The following is a 24,326-nucleotide window of genomic DNA, read 5'->3' as shown; positions in this document are numbered from 1 at the left end:
GCTTAATGGCCGCGCCATGTTTTGTATCGAACATAAATAATCTTACCGAGAAGTGACAGCACGCTACCATTGCGTTGCGTCCAGCCAGTGACAGCCACTGCACGTGCAACAGCCTGGCTGAGCAGCAGCCGCATCCCTTCTCTTGCAGCCGCGGTAGCGCACGGGTACTGCCAGCAACAACAGCATCCTCACTGGCGCGTGCGCCGTCGGTGGCGGAGGATAGGCTGCAAACTGTCTCCTAGGGAAAAGGGGGATTCTGCGAGGATTGAGGGGGGTGGAGGAAGGGGTTACGGGGGCATGTCGTGATGGCAGCTTTAAAGTGCATTTTGGCGAGCAAGACATTTGTAAGCTCGTCAACAAGACCGTTCTGGCATCAGGAACCGCAACCGGGGAAACAAGATTTGTCGTGCTTGTCCTCTAAGCGCATCTTAGTCAAACAGTTTTTATTTATCCTGTTTAAAGCTGTAATTACCAGGGCAGTTGTGAAACATGATGTTAATCATTAGAATGTGTTATTATGCTAATATTCAGACCAGAATAAATTATTATAATTATTATTATCGAAATATGTAGCCATATTTTGTAACATAAGCTTGAGATATACGGAGAGAACTGAGAAAAAGAGTTCGACAAGAATAAGTATAAAGATAAAGACATTTTTGTGGTAAATGATAGTAAAAACATACAAGGTCTTATCAGCATCTTGGAATAGGAGGGGAGGTAGGGAGAAGGAGGGAGAGAGGGAGAGAGAGGGGAAAAGAAAGATGTGGCAGCACGATACAACTGTTCTCCACACTTCATGTCTGTCGTGCAGAAGACTGCCTACTGAGAAAAAGAAAGTTGAGCCGCAGAAGAAAGTAATCGCCAGTTCTTATCTGTAGCGCTCGCATGACAGACAGACGCGAAAGAGCAAAGCAGCTAATCACAGGAGCGGAACGCGGCGCTCGGCCGCTGTGTCCCGCGTTCATTGGTGGGGTGCGACTGGGGGGAGGGGCTTAAGCGTGGCGTGCACCTGTCAGCGCTCCCTGTCGGCTGTTATTGTAACCCGCCGCCACTGATCTTTGCTTGTATCTCGCGCCGTGTCACCCCGTTGAGCGATGCCGTAGGAAGAAGAAGAAAGAAAGAAAAAAAGAGTTGAGAGAAACTGTTGCGAAGGCGAGGACCTGACAGAACTCTTCACATTCAGTGCCAGCCCTGGTCCACAGACAACCAGCGGCCCGTCAGGGGGAGCCCTGTTGAATGACAGAACTGCAGAGCAGACGGCACCTTTGAAGTACGGCGAGTACTCACGTGACGCAGCACAACCTCCACGCGGTCATCATCATCACACAGAGGCGAGGAAGACATTTCAGTTCGTGAATTGTGTGACAGTCGAATTGTTCCTGAGCACAGTTTATTTTCTGGACTTTTCGGGACCAGCAAGCCGAGCGAGAAACAAAAGAGAAGAAAGTAATGGCTGAAATAATCTGATGGATAAAAACTTTCGTGTGTATTCCTATTGTTGTTGGATTAATGCAAAAAGATTTGGAAGAGTTCGTGGGCGCGCTGCTGAGCGTGCTGCACGTGCTGAAGTCGGCAAGGACTAGAGAAGTGGTGGTGTGTGGACTCAGTCGCTCGCACGCGGTGACGTAGGTTTGGTCAGCTTGTACCGGAGGCTGACGCCAGGGAACATCCCGTGAACACTCAGGAGAGACAGAAGAAATAGCAACAGCAGTTGCAACAGTAGCAACAACAACACAACAGATGATAATGTGCTCTGCATGACTGGGAAAAGTCTCACTTGGATAGTCAGAGAGACAGACCGCGGAAGAGGTTGATGCTCACTGTACTCACACTTTCGTCCACACCCACCCAAACCTGCAAACCACTAACGGAATCGCCCTCGTCGGTTATTAGAGTTCTCCATTCCAACCATCCATCCATCTCTTTCAACCCTTCCACTCCACAAGACACCCAGGGTATTATCATCCCTCTGCTGAAACTTCGGACTGGAGTCGAAGGGTTGGAGATCGAGGACCGCCATCGGCCGTCAACGTGCGTTGCTTATTGTCGGACCGGTTGAACCTCGTCTGGACGTGCGCAGTTCGACCAGCAGCAACCTGAAGCAGTCGTTGTTTCTCCTGTTTGATCACTGGTGCTGCCGCTGATGAAGCAAACCTCGAGGATTTTGAACTTGTCACGGCTTCCCTTTTGCTCATCGTGAGTGTCTCAATGAACCGTAATCCTTTCCCACTTCCCGCCTCGCTGGGACACTTAAAGGGGACAATCCTCCGCGTGTGTGACAGCAGTAATAACCCATCCACCTAAGTCTACAAGCCTGCTGAGAGCAAAAACCCACAAAAGAACCCGGCTTGGTTCCTTCGAGAGCTGGATCCATTGTTTTTAAAGTTTGTCTAGCATTTGAAAGGATTTTTTTTTTTTTTAAAAGGGGAGCTACTGCAGGTTTCTTATTTACAGGAGCTGCGTTCATTGGAACTAGACATCGTTCCTGTCAACTGTGAGAAGCCAGTCTCTGAGAATCCTGTCCTTTCGATCGGTTTCTCTGACGAAAGAAGACACAAGCTCAGCATCAGCGGCAGACAACTGGACGCATGCGCGAGGGCGCGCGCGCTCTCTCTTTCTCCTGGAGGAGTTGTTCGCTCTTCGCTTCGATAGATCGATCTGTGATTCTGTTTGCCGCTTCACCGTGAGTGTTTGGGCAAGATGGGACAGTCCCAGGTTTCACCACTGATAACTTAGTGCCAGCTGGCGTTGCCTCCTCCAACCTATCGGGTGAAGCGCCCTGAAGTATTTGTGGTTTCCCTCCCAGGAGGCGGATGCAGGTAGAGGGCTGCTCACCCACGAGATCACGCGGCGATTGCTGTTGAGAGACCTGGCGGCTGTTTGCTGACGGACGACAAGAGGTAAGTCAGTGTATCGATATGTCAGACAACAAGCAGGCTGCTGCCGTAATTGTATGGCCAATAAAACTGAGAGGACACAAACACATCATTTTTTCCCTTGCTGAACCTGGTTGTTATCTTTCTTAACGTGATGTGACGTTACTTGATCTGGTGTAACGTGACACGACGTAGTGATGTGACGTGCTGTAAATGTTTGCTGGTGGAAAATTGTTCTCTTGAGGTATAAGCTGCCATAAGCTTATGATTTTATTTTTATAGTTGAATAAATTATTATTTATATATAGGTATATTCCAGCAAACACAGTATATTAGCTGAAGGCAGGCAGGCAGACAGACAGACAGACAGACAGACAGACAGACAGACAGACAGACAGACAGACAGACAGACAGACAGACAGACAGACAGACAGACAGGAAAGCAAATTAAAGATTTGATTTTTTAGAATACAGTTTGATTTTCACACACCCACACTACTCTCGCACACATGGATATCACATGGGCTTACTCTCCAGACAAGAACCAAGTTGTATGTAGGAGAGAGAGAGCGTGGTAGAGGAAGGAAGCATCGCCGAATTGCTGCTGAGAAAACCGTTAATGCATGAACAGCTCCAGCATGGGCGGTATATTCAATAATTCCAGTGGCGGGCCTGTCTTTCGCAACCCAGCGGTCGTCTTCTTTGAGACGCATCTGTCCGCTTTAGTGAGCCCTCGCCTCGCGCGACGTAATCGCTCGGAAAAGAAAATATTGGACAAAGTTCCTTCATTTTCCCCTCGCCTCGGCCGCCGACGGGACGCTGGCAGCTCTGTACCTGTTAAATGCAATCACTTCTTTGACCACGCGGCCTCACAGAATAATTGATCAGCCGGTCCGCCACTGCCAGTCTGTCCTGATCTTTGCCGGACGTCCTGGTCGTCAGTGATGGTCAGGGATGCTGGTGATGAAGATCGTGACGATTGATTCTACAAAAAGGAGGAAGAGAAAGGGACAAATAAGAGAGAAAGGAAACTAATAAAGCACAAAAGAAGGAAATAAAGAAAGAAGAAAGGAAGAAAAGAAGAAATGAGAAAGGAAGAAAGAAGAAAGGAAGGAAAAAAAGATAGACAAAGGAGGAAAATGGAAGGAAAAAAAGAAAAAATAGAAAGAAAGAATAAGAAATAGAGAAATGAAGAAATAAAAAAATGAAAGAAAGAATTAAAGAATAGGAGGAAGTGACGGTGTCGTTGCCAACGATTCTCCAGCGAAGAGAAAAACTCCACCGTACAAGAGTTGTCCATCTTGACAATAAAAGTCTATTTAGGCCGCGCGCGCGTGTCTTTTAGTCATAAACACTCAAAGAGGAAGAGGACCAAGACGAAGAAAGGATGGAAAAGAGGAGCAAGCGGAGGGTTAGTCGAGGAAGAAAAGAAGATGCCACGTAGATGGCGGTCTGGGGAGAGTTGTCTTGTCTCTAAAGTCTTCAGAGCTCTCACACCCCGTTCCCCCTCCATCAAAATTCTGTATAGAGGAGAAAGTGGTTTGCAGATGCAAAGATTGTGGAAATGAAACTTTTAAGTGTGTTTTATGTAAGAAGAACCCTTCTAGCCTTACTGCTGCGAGACAGCAATTTAGAGATGCAATAATCAGACAAGATGAAGCTGACTAATGGAGTTTGATGTAGTAGGGGGTCATAAAAGGGCGAGATTGAAGAGAAATTGGTACGTGGAAGCCATAGACAGAGAGAAATCATATTGTAATACATTTTTATGAAAGAAGAAAATAAACATTCATGGACACCCGAAAAGGATATATTTGCAGCCATCCCGGTCTTGTTCGTCTGTCGTCTTTGCTTGTCGATGTCAACCACCCTAAGTGCTGTGTACACCTTTGTACACCTTTGTACACACCTTTGTACACCTTTGTACACCTCTGGGTGGTGCTGATGCCATGGCCGGTGTTTAGCTCTAGACATCCATGGAAATGGTTAGACTTCGTGTAGACAGAACATAAAACATCGACCAGTAAAGATGCGGTTAGAGTTGATGTAGACACAACATACAACCAGTAACAAGATTCAATATTCTTTATCAATCTGTCCCCCACTAAGGGGTATTGAATATATGTAATTATATATTCACACACGTTCCTATTTATCTTCATAGACAGTAAATTTTTCCGCAAGATGTTGTACAATGTCATACAATGCCAGACCTCCGCTTGCTGGTATTTAGTGCCAAGACCCTGTAGATATGATCAATTCAGTCATCTTGTTCATATGTATAGCTTTTAAATTGATAAAATAAGGACACATACTTCCTGAAAATGACTTCTTAAGCTTTAATGGGTTTCTAAACCGATTTCGCCATCATGAAGGATGGTCGCCTTGGCAAAAATCGAAGAATTTTACTTTAGTTAATAATCAACTGTCTATACAAATAATTATTCTATTCAATCAGAATCTTTATGTCCTTTTCGGAAGGAGGTCAGGACTTCCCGTGTCGCCAGCTGAGTAGGTTCGTTGCTATGACAATGAACTCTAAGATTACACCCGTTAGTGACGTCAGAAAGTGGAATCTAGGTCATGAATACTTTGAAAAAGGGGAGGGAGCTCTCTCTCTCTCTCTCACACCCTCCTTCCTTCCAAGCTGGCCGAAGAAAAAAAGCGGTTCTCACTTCACCAATGACCGAAAGGTTAGGAGACGACATTTTTACTTTTCTCCCGAAAAATTTACTAGAAAAGCTAAAACTCAGTTTTTGTCAAAAAACTAATGACAGCGCTCCGTTTCAATGGCAGGCAAGCAATTAACTGTGAGCTTAATTTTGTGTTTCACTGGGCTTTCCTTTTTAGAAGGTTTACGTAAACATAGTTAACGCTTTCTGTGAGGAATCGAGGTCGGGTGAGTGCATGAGTCCGGGCATGCATGCGTTCATGTGTTTGTGTGTGTGTGTGTGTGTGAACGCGCGTGCGCAGCTTGGTCCTGCCTTTCCCCTTTCTTGGTCGTGTGACTGAAGTAAGGTTTTACACTCGGAAACCTGCCCTCCTTGACTCACATTTGCGGGGACGCCATTGAAGCAGTCGTCGGCCACAAAAATCGACAGAAGTGGAGGTGATGGGTTGGGGGGCAGTGTGTGGAGGGGGAGACTGCCGTTGGCTTCCGTGTAACCGACCCTCCTGCCCACCTGAGCACTCCGTCGTTCATTTTAGTTTGTGCACAATGCCCTCCATGGCAGACGGTCTGAGTCTATGGGGAACTTGCTGCTCTTTCAGCACGCTCTCCTGACCCTTGACCTCCTATGAACGCTGATGGCGAGCTGGAGTTGTGCGCCCTTTTTCAGTTTAGGTCTTTGCATCCAGCATGGAAGTCGTATGACGATGAAAATAAATACACAAAAAAAAGCAGAAAGGAAGAAAGGAAAAGAGAGAGAAAAAAAAGGGTATAGGAAGAAAGCAAAAACAGAAAGAGAAAGGAAGAGAATGATGAAGGAAAGAACAAGGAAAATGAGGATCCTGCTTCCAGAGAAATCAACCATCCTAGGGAATGTTGTCTTTGCTGTTGTAATCAATACAAGACAACAAGGTCCAGCGACTCGAGATGGCCAAACAAGTCTCCGTTTAAACTTTATCAGCGGCGTGACGGTAATATAAGCCACTTGTTAGTCACGTGCTGTGCCGGCACGAGCTGTCTCCCTGCGTCACAACTCGCGGCCGCAGAAGAGAAAAACAGGGAAGAAAGAAGACAATCAGCTTATTGAGCGTCGAGCCATTCGTCGTAGGGTAAATGTTTTATGGCAGCACAAGACCTGAGACTTAAGTAAGCCCCTCTATTACTTACGACCTGCAATGGAATCAATAAAAATTCTCAGGACCGCAGGATACCGGCGTTCTTATGTTTGATTGAACACTGCTCATGTTTGCCAACCCGAGAACTGTAATTTATACGAGCGAACGCGCATGCGCGTTGGAGATAGAGAGAGAGAGAAAGAGAAAAAAAAGCGAGAAAGGGAACAAGGGAAGGAAGAAAGGTCTAAAGTGCATGCGGGTAGGACAGAGAGAGAGAGAAAGAGAAGAAAAGAGAGGAAGAGGGATGGAAGGTCCATCTCGCAACTAATATTTATAGCCAGAGCAATGCCATCAAGGTTAATCCGATTTATTTGTCCCGCCAGCGGTTTTGTGACAAGAGGCGCCTATGCTTTCCTTTGTAATGCACTCACATGTTCTTCATATATCATAGCTTCTCTTGCACTCGAATTTCCTCCCATCCATCGATTAGCCCCCCACCCCCCAGGCTGATACTTTGGACGGAGTAGGCATCTAATGGTCAGTACATGTGGGAAAATTGTGTAAAGACCTTTCTTTTAACCTGCAAAAGAAATGGAGGCTTAAATCACCAGACACGTCGACGCCCGCAAGATGGTGTCTCTGTCTCTCTCTCTCGACATCCATTGTACGGCAGAGAACCATGAAAGGCAGAAATAAAAACAAAAGGACAAGATAGAGAGACAAAATTACAACGAATGATCTCGGAAAAATTGTTCTATGAGACGATGTTTGTGACTATGAAAACCTTATTTATATACTCTTTCATCCAACTTGCAACTCAATGTTAGATATTGATGCTTACTAGCTTATATCACCATTTGAGACCAAAGGACAAATATGAACACAAATTGGACCAGCTTTGACAAAGTTTTACATAACCGACATCCTGATCAATATTTTGTCCATATTTATTCATATAAAATTATTCGTCCATCATTGAATACATCGCTAGTTTTCCCGTTTTAGAAACCTTTTAAGTCTTCAGCGAGGTTTTTCTATCCAGCTTCAAGACTATTCCATTAAACAAGTGAAGCTTTTCACCATTACAGCCGTGTATAATGAGCACAGTTCACTGTAGTCTGATGGCGCTAATGGAAAAGATCTCAGTGGAACTGTCTGACCCAGCCGGTTCTCCATAATGGACTAGTCACGTGCCCAGAGCGTGACAACTATGAAATAATAAGCACTACTGTGACTGGGAGAGTTCTGGCCAGAGAGTACAATGTGAAGACTCTCACTCACAAACGCACGCACGCACGCACGCACGCGCGCACACACACACACACCTGTACAAACATATGTATATGCATACACACACCACGTGCGCTCCATGAAAGGAAGATGGAGTGAGAAAAAGCCTGAAAGTAAAATCAACCCTGACTGTGACATTGTGAATCTGGATTGGGACAAGCGAGTTTATTTATTCACAACGGCAATTTCATTAATTGCGCTCTCTCAATTATTCATCAGAGGAATGATAATTTAGCGAGTACGGTTACTACATGACAGATGCCTCATCAAACAAGCTTACCTAAGCAACGGATTTCTAACTCATCAGTCAGGCCTGACTACATGCCCTGGCACACGACATTTTTCTCACTTTCCAATCCGTTCTGTTTCAGAGAGTTGTCAGCCTTGATGACGTCATCCTGAGGCACTTGGCGCCATCGCAGGAGGCTCGGCAGTTGTTTTAAAGACGCTGATTGGACGCGATGGCTTCCACGGCAGCACGTCTTCTTCTGGTTCTTGTCGTCATGGCGGCGAGCGTCCTGTCGCTTCAGGGGCAGGAGATCCGCTTTAAGGTCAAGGAGGAACAGCCGGCTGGCACCTTGGTGGGGTCGCTGGCCGACAACGACTGGTTGCAGGCAGCCGTCTCCGACGATGGTCGACCCTCCCTTCGCTACACCTTCCTCTCCACGGGCCTCTCACACGCAGATTTCTTCACCATCAACGTCACTTCCGGTGACATCCGCACGGCTCGCCCCCTGGATCGCGAGGCGCTGTGCGGCCTGTACTCTCCCGCCTGCCACATGACCCTGGAGGTGGCCGCGCAGTCGGCGCTGACGCAGTTCTTCCGCATGGCCACGGTGGTGGTGGAGGTAGAGGATGTCAACGACCACGCGCCGCAGTTCCCGGCGGAGCGCGTGCGGCTGGACGTGCTGGAGGACGTGCTGATGAACTCATCGCTGGCGCTGGCGGCGGCCGAGGACCAGGACATGGGCGTGTACGGCGTGCAAGCTTACTCTCTCGTCGGCGACTCCGCCGGCACCGTCTTCGTCCTCAATGTGGCTGAGGCCCCAGACGGCAGACAGAAGGTGGGTACTCTGCAAGGAAATCTAGTTTGCAAGTAATAATGTTCAAGCGAAAACGACAAAAACAATGCTGCAAAACAAACATGCAAAAACAAACAAACAAACAAACAAAAAAAAAAACCACAAAAAAAAAACGAAAAAACAAAACAAAACCCCCAATGAAAAGTAGATAAATCTGAAACTCAAAAACAAAAGCTAAACTTAAATTAAAACTTTAAGAAGAAAATTAAAAGCAAAAGTAAAAATAGAAAAACAAAAACCCAAAACAAACAAACAAACAAACAAACAAACAAACAAACAAACAAACAAACCAATGTGAGTTAAAGGTAACAAATCCCGTAGCCTAGTGACCGTAATGGGCATTGAATGTGAGTGTCTCATCGTGACTAAGAGCCGGCTCAACTTTCTCTTTCCGATTCTTTGATCTTACCTGATACATCAGGAGGCGTAATTCTGCTGAAATTCATCTAATGGAAACTCATCCTAAGCAGGATATTAATTTCAGAGAAAAGTGTTAATTTTGAAAAGACATCGCTTTATTCATAGCGTGGGTGCACTTCAAACATCCTTTAATGGTTTCACGATCACATTTCTGAATGACAAAATTGTGTCTGTCTGGAAATCTTACAAGTCAACAAACATACTGAAAGATTGAAAAAAAAGTTAAAGAAGTAATTTATCCCTCAACGAAACACTACACTGCTTATTTTCGATAAGGACATCCTCTACATATTACAATGGAAAAATCAGAGTTTTCTGTCCACCCGACAACAAGCAGATATTTGCGCTAACTAGGAAGTAGAGAAAAAAGTGGGTACCCTAGACACAATAAACAATGAAGGTCACCAGGCTATAACATTTTTTTTTCACTGCAAAATCTTCGGTCTTTCTCCTAAAAGCTTTCAATATTTTTTTCAAACCTCGTATTGTTCCTTTTTTTTCCCCCGAGCATCTTTCAGCTGGAAGCTGCTTAAGTAACTTGCTTAACGCAACGCACTGTCTGTTGGACACACTGTACCCCTCATTTCAACCAATCGAAAGGCTAGATTTTGACTTATAGTGGCGCCACCCTAGATAGAAACGGGCGATGTATACATGTATCCATACACAGAGCCCACACTGCAACAAAGTCCAAAAATCTCATGGATTATGTCCCCCTTGCAGTCAACTATCTGACCACTTCCGCCACACACACACCTCGTAAACAAGATTCACGACAGTCTTAATGGAGAAAATAGTCACACGGGTTGCGTGAAGGAGCCGCGCAGTCCTTTCGCCGGCACGCGCTAATGTTCTTTAGATGGCCCCTGTAGGAGCAGGCAGACACTCCAGGGAGATGACTGCTCCATGGACTGGCGAGGACGGTAGGATGGCGGCTTGTGGCCGGGTGGTCATGTATTATAAATAAGGGCGCGACGGTCGGGGATGGAGAAGAGATGGCTATAAATTAAGGACAACAAGGGAGAGGGGTGGATCCCTGGTGACGACTAATACACCAAACACGTAATTGAAGGGGATTCTGGACTTCGCGGGTGCGACCACCCCTGGCTTTACCTCCACGTCCGTATAATAACAAATATGTATTATTATTATTAGCCACAGTTTGGTAGTGTTTGTGTGTGTATTTTCTGAGGGAGTCTGGTTTCACAATTAATGAATTAGGGATGGGGTTGGGGATGTTTGTCCAGGCGCCATTTCTTACATGTCAGTTTGACCTAGCTCGGAATGTATCTTTGTTGTTCTAGCTAAACATACATACTTTCATACAAATATCACCTACTTTTTTTTCTAAAAGGGAATGATTACCCTAAAGTATTTAACCTTTCGCCTCAACCGTAATCACCTTCATTCTCACTCACCTTTGTTGTTTGTGTGTTTGAGTGTGTGTGTGTGAGTGAGAGAGAGAGATGACCGGACTGACAGTGACAGACGGGTGGCCAAACAAATCTGAGAGCAGACAGCAGCCCCTGGTGTTAATACCGACGACCGCCGCGTTGTGTCCGTTTGTGACGAGGGTCTGACCTCGCTGGCCTCATCTGTGTTCGCCGGCAAATCGCTCGATGGAGGGAGCGGCACAAGCCTTTTACCGTTTAGCGCCAGACCCAGCCACTTCTCCTCTCTTCTCTTCTCCCCCTCACTGGTCGGTTCCAGACGAGCGGGGAGCGTGTGTAATTTCAAAAGCACTTTCGACCGAAAATAAGATCAGTGCTTTCACCCTCTCTCTAGTCCGCCATTACTCCACACCACCACCGCCTCCCTGCCACCCTCCCTCGCACCCGAACCCACCTCCATCACGATCAGCACCACAGTCGGACTAGCTAGTGTTCATCCCGATCTCATTAACAGTCATGGGAAGGAAATTAATGAAACGGTTCAGGCTACATTGTTTAAGGTGAAGGTCGATTGTTCAGGGACAAAGAGATGGTGGGATGGGGGAGAGAGAGAGAAGGAGAGAGGGAGAGAAAGAGAAGGAGAGAGGGAGAGAAAGAGAAGGAGAGAGGGAGAGAAAGAGAGAGGGAGAGAAAGAGAAGGAGAGAGGGAGAGAGGAAGCTGGTATAAGATGAGACAGGAGTGTGTGAGTGAATGAATAAACCCCAAAAGAGGAATTCTCGGAGGTGGTTGCATGCCCCGCCACATATGCGCGCTGTTCGTCAGGCGTTAATAACCGCATCCCCATCGCCCGTTGCACCAGCTGACTGTAGCAGGCGAGTCCGAGGCAATAACCACCGAGGGTAGCCATTCTGATAAATTAAATAAGGTTTTATTTCCATCCCGTGTTGTTTTTATGTTGTAAGCGGCGACAATTTGGCATTCGTCCACGTTGATTACTGGGCTCTTTCCTCCGGCCCCGTGAGCTGCTTCTCTGCCAGTCACGACGGCCCCGACAGCCAGACCTGTGTGAACGTGTTCAGACGGTGCACATGTGGACATTGGGACCTGTCTTCGTCGACAGTCAAGCCTCGGTAGCGGGCCAGTCCCTCGCAATGCTTATTTGTTTAACCGGAAGAGGTTTCCGTGTAGAGGGAGGATAACCAGATGGGGCAAGAGAATTTTCTGTGTCGAAAATGTGGAAGAGAATGTGCAGACGCTTAGTGTTTTATTTTTTTTTTTTTTGAATTTTCACCAAAACTTTCACTGAAAGATTTTTCAGTGATCTATTCCATATTGTAATTATCATTGATAAAAGTCATAAACTAGGGAAGGAGGATAGGGACGCAGCTAAATCTGGGGTTACCTCACTTCGGGTGTAAATGTAACCTGGTGAGAAAATGTTTTGACTGTGGAAAATAATAAAAAAGTTTCTGTCAGTTGCTGAATTATAAATGATGAGAAATGGCCAGTATTAGTTGTATAACAACAAAATCACGATCACTAAATCACATGATGTTTGCGGCTTCAAAAGAAATGGACGTTGTCCGACAACAGTTAATATTTATTGTTGGGGTTAGGGTTGGTTAGAATATACAGTTATAGAGTTATAGAAGAATATACAGTTCCTATCTACTGTTGAGGTGGAAGCGAACACAGTTTGTGTGCACGTGCTGTTTAAAACCAGTTGCGATTTAGCAAGTGTAAGGGGATGGGAGAGAGAGAGAGAGAGAGAAAGAGAGAAGAAAGAGGACTAGGAAAAGAAATAGAGAAAAATAGAGTTAAAAGCTTGGTTGTATACGGTCCTTTTCTGTAACTGTCGTCACGGTGATTTAACGTCGGTGTCTAAACGAGAAATCACGAGGATCAGCGAGTGGAGGAGCGACCACGACGCATGCGCAGTGCCGGCTTTGTGGGGTGGGGAGCTTCTGGCTTCTCGCCTTCGCACGCCGTCTCTTAAAAGCATTTTGTATTCATTAAACTTTAAAGTGACCGTCATCTGCAGCCTCCTCGCATTTCCTTTTCCTCTTAGCTTTTTGTTCAGAAGCCTTTTCCACGTTCTCATCAACTTTGTTTAACTTCTGCGACTCCTCCCACTACCCTCCACCCCACTCTCAACACCCGGTCTTAAAATTCTCTTTCTTCGTCACGGCTTTCCTTTTTTTTCAATTTTTTTTTTTTGGTCCAATACATTTTTCTGACGCCTGTGGCAACTGATTAAATTTATGAGCCATTTTTCAGCCGCTTGGCGCGGTTCCGTCGCTCCCTCCTCCCTTCCGAAGCTCCGGTGCCGGTGTTAGGGCTAGGCGTGCAGTGTTGACTTATGCCCCCTGCGATAGAATCTTTGTGTGGTGGAGATTGTAAAGGCAGTGAGCGTGAGCACCAGTGGTCGGCCACTTCTGTAAATCTCTCCACGCCTCGTGCAGATCCTCCGGCATGTTAAAGTCATTTCCGTCCTATGACATGTTTATACTGATGGGGAGAGGAGTACAATCAGATTCACGCTGCATTCATGTGCGTGCGTGTGTGTGTGTGAAGACTAATTACCTTTTTTTATAGAACCATTCAGCAATATATTACCTATATTTATATTCACGCCCGTTTATGTACAATATATATACACACAGATGTGTAAACCGCGCACAAAGACTCACACCTGGGCGCACGCGCGTGCGAACGCTCCCACACACATATATACTACATAAGGAAGACTAGAGACCCTCGTGCTCCTCCGATATATGGAGGCTGACTTCTGTAAACACGAGAAGCCAACAATGGGTTCACTCGCTGGAAGAAGACAGGTTTGCTTATGTTCAGCATCAACAAAGGTTTTTCTTCTCGCAGGCTGCGCTTCTGGTTTTTTCAGAACAGCGCCGACAGAAGACAAACCAAGAAGCAGATGAAGAAGATTGTCATGATGGTGGTGGAAGTAAGAATTTGACGATAATGATAATGATAATGATGTAGTAGTAGTGTTGGTGGTGATGATGACGACGATATTGATGATCTTTACATTAATTGAATCAGGACTATGTCCAATGAAATGGTTTTAGTCACGGTTACCTGCGGATAACCAACAGTATGGTTGAGTGCCTCAGGTTTACTCCAGTGGTTTAAGTCCGTGTTTACTTCCATCACTGACACTCGGTTGTGGTCCTGGCTCCTGGAATATTAGTCTGGCCGCACATAGTGTATTGTAAGCGTATATCATCTATATGTCTACAATATCTATAACATCCAGACTATCACAAATAGATGAAATTGCTTGTTTGTCTTCTCTTGGGGGTGGAGGGATGAGGTTTCTTGCCTACAGATCTATCACATCTTGCCTGGGGTGAGCGCGAAATGTCGAGGGTAGTGGGCAACGGGAAAAACTGCCTTGTCATTAACACCTCGTGAGGCAGGGCGTGGTTACGGTTCGGTAAACACGTACTACATGGCTTGACATTAACCGGCTACACATGGTTGGTTTAGACACTTGCATGAGTGTGATTATATCCTGTGACCCTGATATGGTGTTACTGAAATGATGAGTAAGGGAGAGATAATTAGGGGCTAATGTATTAGAGAGTGTGTGTGCGTGTTTGTGTGTTTGTGTGTTTGTCTGTGCCTATTTTGTGCGATGGCTAACAGGTCCTGCGCCTTCAGTTCTTCCTCCGCTCCGGCTACCCTCCACTGGTAGTGGAACTGATTGGGATATTCGTCTTACTGGGAAAACAATACACACAGGCGCCTTACTGATGTGAACGATCAATCAACCCATTGATCACTTGTGTGAGCGAGTATAGCGAAAGGATACCTAGGACCACAGAATGAACACACTGACAAACAAACTGACAGCAGGAATTCGGATGGCGGGTGACAATGTCTCGTCCTCCTCCCCGTCGCTACCACCTCTAGCTCCCCAACCATTGTCTTGTGTTCCACATTCTCTCTGGAGTAAGAAGACACGAAGAACAACTGGTGTAGCTCTCTCTCTCCTCTTACACACACACACACACACGCGCGCGCGCGCGCACACACACATGGTATTTGTGACACAAAACATCACGTCCCATTTTCTTCTGGAATCAAGCCTCGTTCTGGCATCGCCCACATGAATGACCGGACCACTCCCCTCCACTCCACCAGAGGACGATGTTCTGCCGTCATCATCTCCCTTTTCGTCACAGACGCGCGGCTCTCATTACCTCCCCTGTTTAAGTTGTCATGTTGCAGATGGCGCTGGCTGCCAGCTTGACACAGATTCACATGGCGCTGGCCCGGGTAGGAGCACCGCTAACTACACTATCGATCAGAAAAAACAACTACGTCTTCTCCGCCAGGCCTTTAAACAACCTTTCACGTTTTCCTTACATTTCAGTCCCAACACCGGTTGATGGATTTTTACCTTTTCCAGAACCTTCCCGCCCTACTCCTGCAGTTACTGCTGCTGCTGCAGCATCGCATCCCACAGACACACCTGTGGCGCATCGCTTGGCTTCTTCTGGAACTTTCTCTTAATGATCGAGCTTTGACGCGCGTGCTGACTCGATTCCGCGAGAGTCTGCTGTCTTTCGTGACAGGGTCCACGGTACAGGAAAATGGGAAATGGCCTTTTCTGCGGCTTTCTCTCTCTCTCTGTCATTTCACCAGAAAACACTGGCTGGGAGCGAGGCTGAAGCTAATTAGGTCTCAGCGGCGCATTTTACAGGAGCAAGATACGTGAGAGGCATGGTAAATGAAATCTGGTTATTGTATACAAGATACATCCTATCCACCCGTCTAGCAGACTATTCCTTCGAGTACACTGATGCAGATAACCTACTGACCTTACTTTCCTTTCTTTACAACTTACATCACACACATCATCCACTGAGCAATTTTTACCATGTAACACATGACACAGCCACCCGGTGTTCTGGTTTTGATATATGCACAGATGATCCACACCGCCCACCCGATAAACCGTCAGTCCCGACTTTCATAGCTTGTTGGCACTAACTCACTAATTTGTAACAGACTGCTGACGCAGGGAGGGGATCCCCCCCCCACCAGTGACGTCACAAAACACCAAGTATATCCGTTCTCACGTGTGGAGTAGGTGATAAATAGCAAAAAAGTGGATTGAAGGCTTTAAATACACACATTACACAAATTACAGTGTTCACACTAAAGCCCTCGCTGTGATCAAATGATTACATGGACTTAAACTAAAGCCCTTGGGTTGAGATAAACGACCGAATAGTTTATTGGCCATCAAGAGGATGTGTGCGACAAGTAAACACTACATTAGCGGTTAGTCACCTCAGCCTTTGCAGCTCGTAAACAAATCATTTGCGACCTTTGAACACGAAATTTTCTGGCAATGAAAACGAGGTTTGGGGTTTGTTAGCACAATGACCAGTTAGCCCGATGTTTACAGTCTATAAAAGTGATGTTTGCATCTTACGAGCAAGACCGTTACGGTTTATGAAGACGATGTGGACAACCTGGAAACATGGTTTTTGCTGGCATTGAACTCTGCGGTCTGAAGTCATTGTTGGCTGCTAGTCTGTAGGCTAACCCAGTCACACGCAGGTCGTCACGACTTTGTATGATTCGTTTATTTGTCGAGTGCTTGCCGCGCGGCCTGTTATTAAAGCCCGCCATCAGTCATGCCCAAAACATCTGGTCCCATATTTTCATGCATCGGTAAAGACTTTCCCTACAACCACGAAAGAAAAGAAGAAAAAAAAAAAAAATTCCCATTCTGAGAGAATGAAAAACCTGTTCCCCTCTCGAGTCTTTGGGTGTCCGCAGGTTTCCATTTAACCACAGTTGATGAATGAGGGGTCGCTGTCGCCCTTTTGTTGGGACTGCCACGTCATCCTCCTCGCCCTGCAGCGCACTTGCTGCGACACGGCTGCCGGACGTCGCTGCGCAGCAGATGCTGCAGTAGTCGCCAAGCTTGCTTTGCTGCATACTCGTCTCGGCGTGATGAAGATGCAGGAAGCTTCTGCAGCAGCTCGTGCAGCGGGCACCTTGCTGTGCTGTGCCGAGGAAATGTCGCGTGACTTGTCAAGAAAAGGAGAAGTTCTGCGGATATCCTTTTTCCTCTACTACACCCTACCCACCCCACAAGTGATTATTACCTCGCTGGCTGTTGCTGCCAAGTCGGGAAGACGTATCTATATACACGTGTGTGGGTGTGTGGACGTGTTTGCGTGCGTGCTCGTGCGCGTGTCATTTTTTTTCCACCCCCCCTTCCAAAAGATCGAAACAATTGCTCAGTCTCCGGTGACGCATGCCGTTGCCAATGGAGATGAAGCGACGGTGCCCGGATGAAAGGATGCTACCGACGTTTACTAAACTGTATCAGCGGACCGCCGCCTGACGGGGAAGGGAGAGAAGCGGCTGGCCTAATTACCTGATTGAGAGGGGACTTTGCATACTCAGCCCGCTCTGCGCTTGCAGCAGCAACCGTATAACCAACACCCATAATCTAGCCACATGTCGCTTCCAATCAGCCGCGATGGCCACCAACGCAAACGACAGCCGACACGCACAGCACTTGTGCGCGCATGCTGCACGGCAGCTGTACACGCCTGACCACACTTCTTGTCGGACTGACGCCACGCAGGCCTGGCATCGTGACGGACCGGTTATTACAGCCAGGCTACGCGCTTGTGTGTGTGGATGTGCGTGTGTGGATGTGTGGACTTGAAGAAGGAGAAGAAAAAAAAGAAGAGGAAGAAGAAGAAGATGAGGATGATGATTTGCATCAAAGGGGAGAATAATTACAAAAGAGTAATAACAAAACTTGAAACAACAACAACGAGCCTGGAAGGTGGTGTTCGTATGACTGCTATTAGTGCCGCCATTACTGCCACTGATGATGCCATGAGCAGCGTTCACTGACCCTCTGCTCCGGACACGCAACCACTCGACCCCGCCGACCCGCACCTCCTCCCCTCTACCTCTCTCCCACACACGCACGCGCGCGCCCGCACGCACGAGCACACAGAGCATCTCAAAGACTTGGCAAGAACTCCACAAAACCTGCCAAAGTAAATCACTCAAAAGCATCCGGTAACAAATGTAGAAATCTGTCAGCACGCATGTCCAAACACAATAATAAAAACATCTCGATTACCTCTCAAAGAAAGTTTTTATCTTCCTGACAACTCGGGGGTAGGAAGGGTGGGTTCGGGAGTGGGATGGTTGGGGAAAAGTCGTTTGTCAGGAATGTGCCGGATAATCTGATTGGATACTTGCACTCAGTGGCCAAATTGGATGGCGTCCCTACCCTTATTACCGACCGCAGACCAAACAAACTTATTACTTATTTATTTTCCCAGCGGGGAGATAAACAGTTAATGTCGTACGTTTACAGGATAGAACGTTTGTGGCTTATGATTAATCCTCTTTGTTCTTTATTCTGTTGGCTCACTTCAAGCTTCTTACATTAATGTGTGTGTGTTCATATTTTGAAAGCTCCATTTTATTTTCAAGAATGGCAAAGAAAAGCAACTCAAGTCCAGCCGCGATTTTTCTCCCAAAATGAAATTTCCTCGGCGAGACAGCATCTCTGTCTGACGGGTAAATCAAGCCGAACTACTTTTCACTTTGTTTAATATTTCCTTGCTTTGTAAATGGGATTTGTTCCCCAAAGGAAGACAACTGCAGTAAACTGCTGCAAGGAGATTCCTGTGGGAAATACAGCGGCGTCTGGCGATCGGAACTCAATCAGCCATCTTTGTCCAAATTTAGACATCAGCTGTCCTGAATCAAGAGAACACTCTTCAGAGAGAAAAATAATATTACAGAAGGATGGAAGACTTCGAAAGGAATTACATGTGCTGACAAGAGACGAGAGATAATTGCTTGATGGGAGCAAGTGGGATCTAGAGTTGTGTCCCATACCGGATGGTAACAGACTCCGTCTCCCTGTAGTATTGAACACTAGTCTTGTCATTCCAGGAGAAAAGAACGGGAGGGATGGTGGTGGTCTCATAGTCTCGTCTCCACCTCCCTTGTTATGAAGCAAAACACAATTCTTCTGTCCATATTTGACTGTCTAGACTACCAATATTATTATTGTCTTGGATTTTAAGAATGGACTTGTACTACTTGGCATGGCGGTTGTCGTAGTTGTTAGTTCGTCCGACACGTTGTCGGTGATGTGAGCCCTCGGAAGACAATGTCTGTTTACGGATCCTAACTTGTTCAGGCTGGACATTTGGAAATTGTGTGTTCTGAGATTTTTTTTTCCCTTAATTAGAAGAGGGCAGGAAAAGTTAGGACCACTTTGTGAAGACCAAAAACATTGAGGAATGTAGCTTCTATTGGGAAGTCGCGTGTGACTAGGAAGTGTGAGTGTGCGACAGGGGAAAAGGAAGGAAGGAATGAGACAGAGTAAAGAAAACACTCACAGAGTCAAAGCGCACCACAAAACTGCCATCGAAGGCCAAAAGGACGTTTCCTTGACTACCCCATCCTTAATGACGTCATAATCGTCGGACGGAGCGGCGATGTCGTAACTCCTGCCAGTGCATTTCTCTGCCGTCAGCCCCCGCGCCTTGCGCCAGACGCCATTAGGGGCGAGCACTACGTGATGCGAGGACCGACTGTGACGGCAACGTGGAGAGGATCCTGCGGCCCTCGGCCTGCCCTCACCCTGCCCTCACCACCAAACCTACTAGCGGGGCCAGACCCAGACTCATTCTTCTGAGCTAGTGAAGGCTTTTTAAGAGCCCAGCGCTTGATCGATGTCCATTACTAAAGATTGGAAACGAAGATGGCACAAGCGGAGGGGGGACGGATCGGGGACGAGGTTGAAGAGCAGACTACGACAGTGTCACGTGACGTAGGTCACTGGGACAGCAAAGGTCATGCGCACTGACATCTGTACCCACAAAGAGGGAGAAAACGTGTGTGAGGGCGAGAAAGGAAGAGAGGGAATTAGACTAAGAGAGAGATGAATGCATGTTAGGGGTGGGTGGGTATTTGTTGTTAGAACCCTCCTCTACCCTCCTTACCCTCCTGTACCCATCTGCTCCCGTCTTTCTCACCCCTTTCAATCTCAATGTTCCGCCCTCCTTGCCCCCGCTGAGAAAGTTAAACCTACCCACACATTTTCCCAGGTCGAACAAACGAGGGTCGCTCGCCGTGCTTGTAATACTACGACTTGCGGCGAAATTCTTCTCTATAATGAAAAATCAGGTGTTTCTAATTATACACATGACAAGCATAGTTCGAAAGGTCATTAGCGCGGCCCCCTGGTGGCAGAGAAAAGAAGCAGCGACGCTATCACACCCACATGGCGCTGGCTGTTCCCATGGAGTTTTTTTGTGTTTTTGTTAGTGCTTTGTCGGTTTTCTTTTATTTATTTATTTTTTGCTGGTGGCTCTCGCAAACAGTCTGGGTAGTAAGTAATTTTCCGTTTTAAATAACGGTAACAAACGCCGAAGATCAAAAACAGCCTTAAATTTCACTTAGTACCCTAAAAAACATGAAAGAGTTATGTACGGCAACACCGACATCCGATGAAAACAAGATGCTCTTAATAGTTTTTGTCCATTCGCTTGGCAATACCCCATTACTGTTTATTTTTCCCTTTTTTTTTCTGAGACTATTTAGCAACTCGCCCAGACCCATCTCCCAGACTTATTTGTATTTTTAGTTCGCAGCTTTCCATTTATCCATTTTGTGTGAAATATTTTTTGTTTTGCTTTCAATCATTCACTGTCCTTTTGCAATATTTTTTCACACTCATTTCTTGGAGTGCATCAACACACATCAAACTTAGGAAGGGTTAATCGTATTGCGCGATTCTTGTCGAGATGATAAGCTTTCGATTTTCTTTCTGAGTGTCGTGAACTTGCGGTGTACATCTTAAGTTATTTTTTTAAAAAAAAAGTTATTTGTCAGTAGCATCTCGACATTTACCAGTTTCGAAAAAAAAAACCTAATCCTAGGCTTTTTCCCCCGACAAGAAAATTCTCTTTTATGGGAAATTGTTTGCGTGTGTACGCGTTATCTTGTGCACAGCCTGCAATTCCGACAATCATATTTCATGGAACTCTTAGAAACAGCATTGTCAAATATCGAGAATGTTAAGATACGATTCCCCATTCCCCCATTCCCTGCCTGCGCGGTGTTGGTATCGGACTGCCATCTTGGAGAGGGTCGAGGGCTCTAGCATCTCCCAGCATCTCGCGGGGTTGGGGCGTGGCCTTGCCTCCGCTGTTCACTGATCTCCAGACAGAAAAATGGCGGAAGTTCAGACAGGCCACGTCGTGAACGAGGATAGACAAAAACATCAAGATGGCAGACTGATGGCCAGGGGCTTTATGATTTGTTGCTTTGCAGAGACGTTTCAGCTTAAATACTATTTATGTTCCTGGGGTGTTTCTCTTTTATTTGTTCTTCAGACATTCTTTAGTCCTTCTGCTTGCATGTCCGTACGTTTTCACCTAACATATTATTGCTCCAAAGTCCAGGTTTATTTTTATTTCAATTTTTTTTGTTTACTCCGTCTTTCTATCCGTTTCTGTGATCTTTTCACCCTCTTTCCCCTTTTACCTCAAGCGCTCTGTAAATGTATGGTATGTGTGTTTGTGTGTGTGTGTGTGCATGTGTGCGTGTCAGTGTAAAAAAGCAAATGTTGGATGTTATCTAACATCAGAAAAGTAAGAAGGTGCTTTATTCTCCACGCCTGCTGACTGTGTGAAGCTGAAGAAGTCTCATTTCACGCCTGCTGCTAGACTATGCCGAACGTAAAGCAAAGCTGGCAACCCTAGATGATTGCACACAACAGTTTGTGTAAACATTTCTGCCTCGTTCACAACCTGTACAAGTCATCGCTGCTTCTCTTCTTTTTAAGGAGGAAAGTTTGAATTGTCCTTCTCGTTTCTTCTCACAAAGAGCGCGATGGTATAGCTGGTCGACAGTTGGTAAATGTTTGGTTCGAGTAACAGTGGCACCCACAGGAAGTTGAAGAAGAAATAAGATGAACTTCGTGGAGATTTTTCAAGTTTGTTTCAGGACAGTAAAAACTCCACACTTTAGCTCTGTGAGAATGTAGTCGTCTCAACTACGATGATGGAGAGAGTGAAGCAGCGCACGGTGTAGCTATCTGCTGAAGGTTGAAGGCGGGAATCGAACAGTCGCCATCACTTTGTTCATTTTTTTACCGCTTCTCTCTTTGTCCCCTCTACCTTCTCCATCCGATAGTCAAATTCTTTTCCTTTATCCTGCTGTCAGGTGGCAGCACACTCCCTCTCGACACTCCCAAGTACTGCAAGCACTAAACGACCTTTACACTAAGTGTTCAGGGTTCATCAAGTGCAAACACTAAAAGTGCCAAGAAAAAAAACATTAATTACCTTAAAGTGACAATCTCAGTGGTAGCTCCGAAAAATATCAATAATTATTACTTTAATACGTTAATTCTACACATTTTACAATTTATTACACAGTTATTGACATAATGATATTGTATTGTAGGTATAAAACAGCGTCAGTGCTTATAAGTACTAGGATTTCAGTTTCGATTATCCATTGTAATTAATGTCACAGCTCAAGTGTGATTGAATACCTGGCATGCTTATTCTTTGCATGTTTTGTATGAACAATTTCACCATTTAACACTTTCTTCCTTATAATAACTATCTTCCTTCCAAGGTGTTCATGTTGCAGGGAGACATTAAGAGGACCAGATTATTTTTAGAACCTTGACTCGAAACTTGACCTCAGCATCCGGGCATTTCAACGCCCTGACGACGTCACACAAACCCGATTGACCATCATGTTTTGTTTATATGCATGTGAGTGCAGACAGGAAAAAGACAGACAGACAATCCGACAGACAGATCGACTAACAGCTGGCCTTGGACAAGCAAACAGGTAAGCTAACTTACAGACAAAAACTAACTCGCAAGACACACTCACAAACTGACTGATCCCGAAATACAAAATATTCAGGGCTTTGCATGTTTTTACATAACTTTCAGACGCGTAATGCTCCCTGAATCAAGTCTTTGAAATCTTTATAACTTGTCCTGTTGATGGGTTGCCAGAAACACGATTACAAATGTCTACAATTTGCAGACTTCCTGCAGTTCGTCGGAAGTGCTCGTAAGTCGAGCAAGTTTGCCAGAACTAATTAGCATGGCGGTGAACGTCATCCAGCTTCCACACCATCCACCTATCCAACAAGCAGACCCTACCCCATTACCTCTCCCCTTATCTCCTGTTGCCCGCTCATTCGAATACGTTCTTGTTCTACCCGCGAGGTTCTGAATATTTCAACACGCGGCCATTACTGGCGTCGGCAGCAGTTCAAAGACAACTTTGTTAATGGCCGCCGCTAACGGGCTTGATGAGCGTGCGATGTGGACGTGCAAGCCATCATCCCACCAGTTGCCGTCAATGGTTGTCCACAACACTTTCTCTACTCTCCCATCTGCCGTTTTGACAGCTTTTGTTGTTTGGATTACAGTGGTGATAAGCAATCAGCGCAGGCCACCCACGTGCAGCCGGACACACAAAGCGGTCACGGGGACACGCGCACGCGCCTCCATTTGCACGCACCGTGTCCTCTAAATGCTCAGCGATGGCGCGACTTGGGAGGATCGTGATGGAGGAGTCCACCAGGCCTCACGGCTGGGTGGTTGACAGATCCGGAAAGGACTTGCATGGCTTGTTTTTTTGGCCCCGGCATGTAGCCTCAAGTCCCGGCATCCATTACGAGGACAAATCTGGGTTTGGCAGATTCATGATCGGACGAACGATAGGCGGGCATCCGGTGCAAAGAGTGCATGCTGGCACTATCAGTTCTTCCACAAGAATCGACCAATAGACGAAACAAGCGATTACAACACATGACAAAAGTGGGTGGTAGTGGTGGTAGTGGTGGTGGTGATGCAAGGATGAGTCTACCCTCCATCGTTCCCTGGTTAGGCAGGCAATTGCCATCCGGAAAATGAGTGGGTGTCTTTGTCTCTGGATCTGCGAATTTGCATGGGTAGCAATGGCGGGCGGCGCTCAGGGGTCCTACCCTATCTTGTGTAATGTCAGGAGCTACAGTTTCATCACAGCAGTTAGCCTGCTTTTTTCTTCTCTCTTCCTGGCAGTCTTGTCTCAAAGCCAGGACAAATGACGATGGCTCTGCGTTCAGCTCTGCTTGATTTACTTGTTCATCCCACCATCGTCTGCTTCGTCCCAATGTAGAGGAAGGAAAGAGAACTAGGAAACCAGTTGGTCCCTGTGAGTTCTTTAGTAAAACGAAGATGACTAAAGTGGTAAAGGTTGTAGCCATCTTGTAAAGATAATCCTAAACAGTGAATCCACAAGACGTAGACAGGACAAACTGGAAGAAAAAGGGGAGTCAACTCTAAATGGAAATTGTGAGCATTTTCTGGAATCTGTCAAGGGCATGAAGTAACATGGTCAGGGCACCCTGTCCATCTGTATTATTATT

The 24,326-nt window shown here is 46.2% G+C and overlaps 1 protein-coding gene across 4 annotated transcripts in view; it reads left to right on the top strand.

The window, feature by feature from the left end:
* Positions 1-716: 716 nt before the first annotated feature.
* LOC112576704 (protocadherin gamma-A5-like) overlaps positions 717-24,326 on the top strand; it is a 68,365-nt gene continuing 44,755 nt past the window's right edge. For all 4 annotated transcript variants that reach the window (XM_025259360.1, XM_025259358.1, XM_025259359.1 and 1 more), the window contains exons 1-2: positions 717-2,903; positions 8,324-9,016. In XM_025259360.1, coding sequence (XP_025115145.1) covers positions 8,414-9,016 — 603 coding nt within the window. In that variant the 5' untranslated portion in view covers positions 717-2,903; positions 8,324-8,413. The remainder of the gene's footprint in view (positions 2,904-8,323; positions 9,017-24,326) is intronic.

The sequence above is a fragment of the Pomacea canaliculata genome, linkage group LG12 (genome assembly GCF_003073045.1).
Source record: "Pomacea canaliculata isolate SZHN2017 linkage group LG12, ASM307304v1, whole genome shotgun sequence".
Lineage (NCBI taxonomy): Eukaryota > Metazoa > Mollusca > Gastropoda > Architaenioglossa > Ampullariidae > Pomacea > Pomacea canaliculata.
This window is presented reverse-complemented; position numbering and strand designations above follow the sequence as displayed.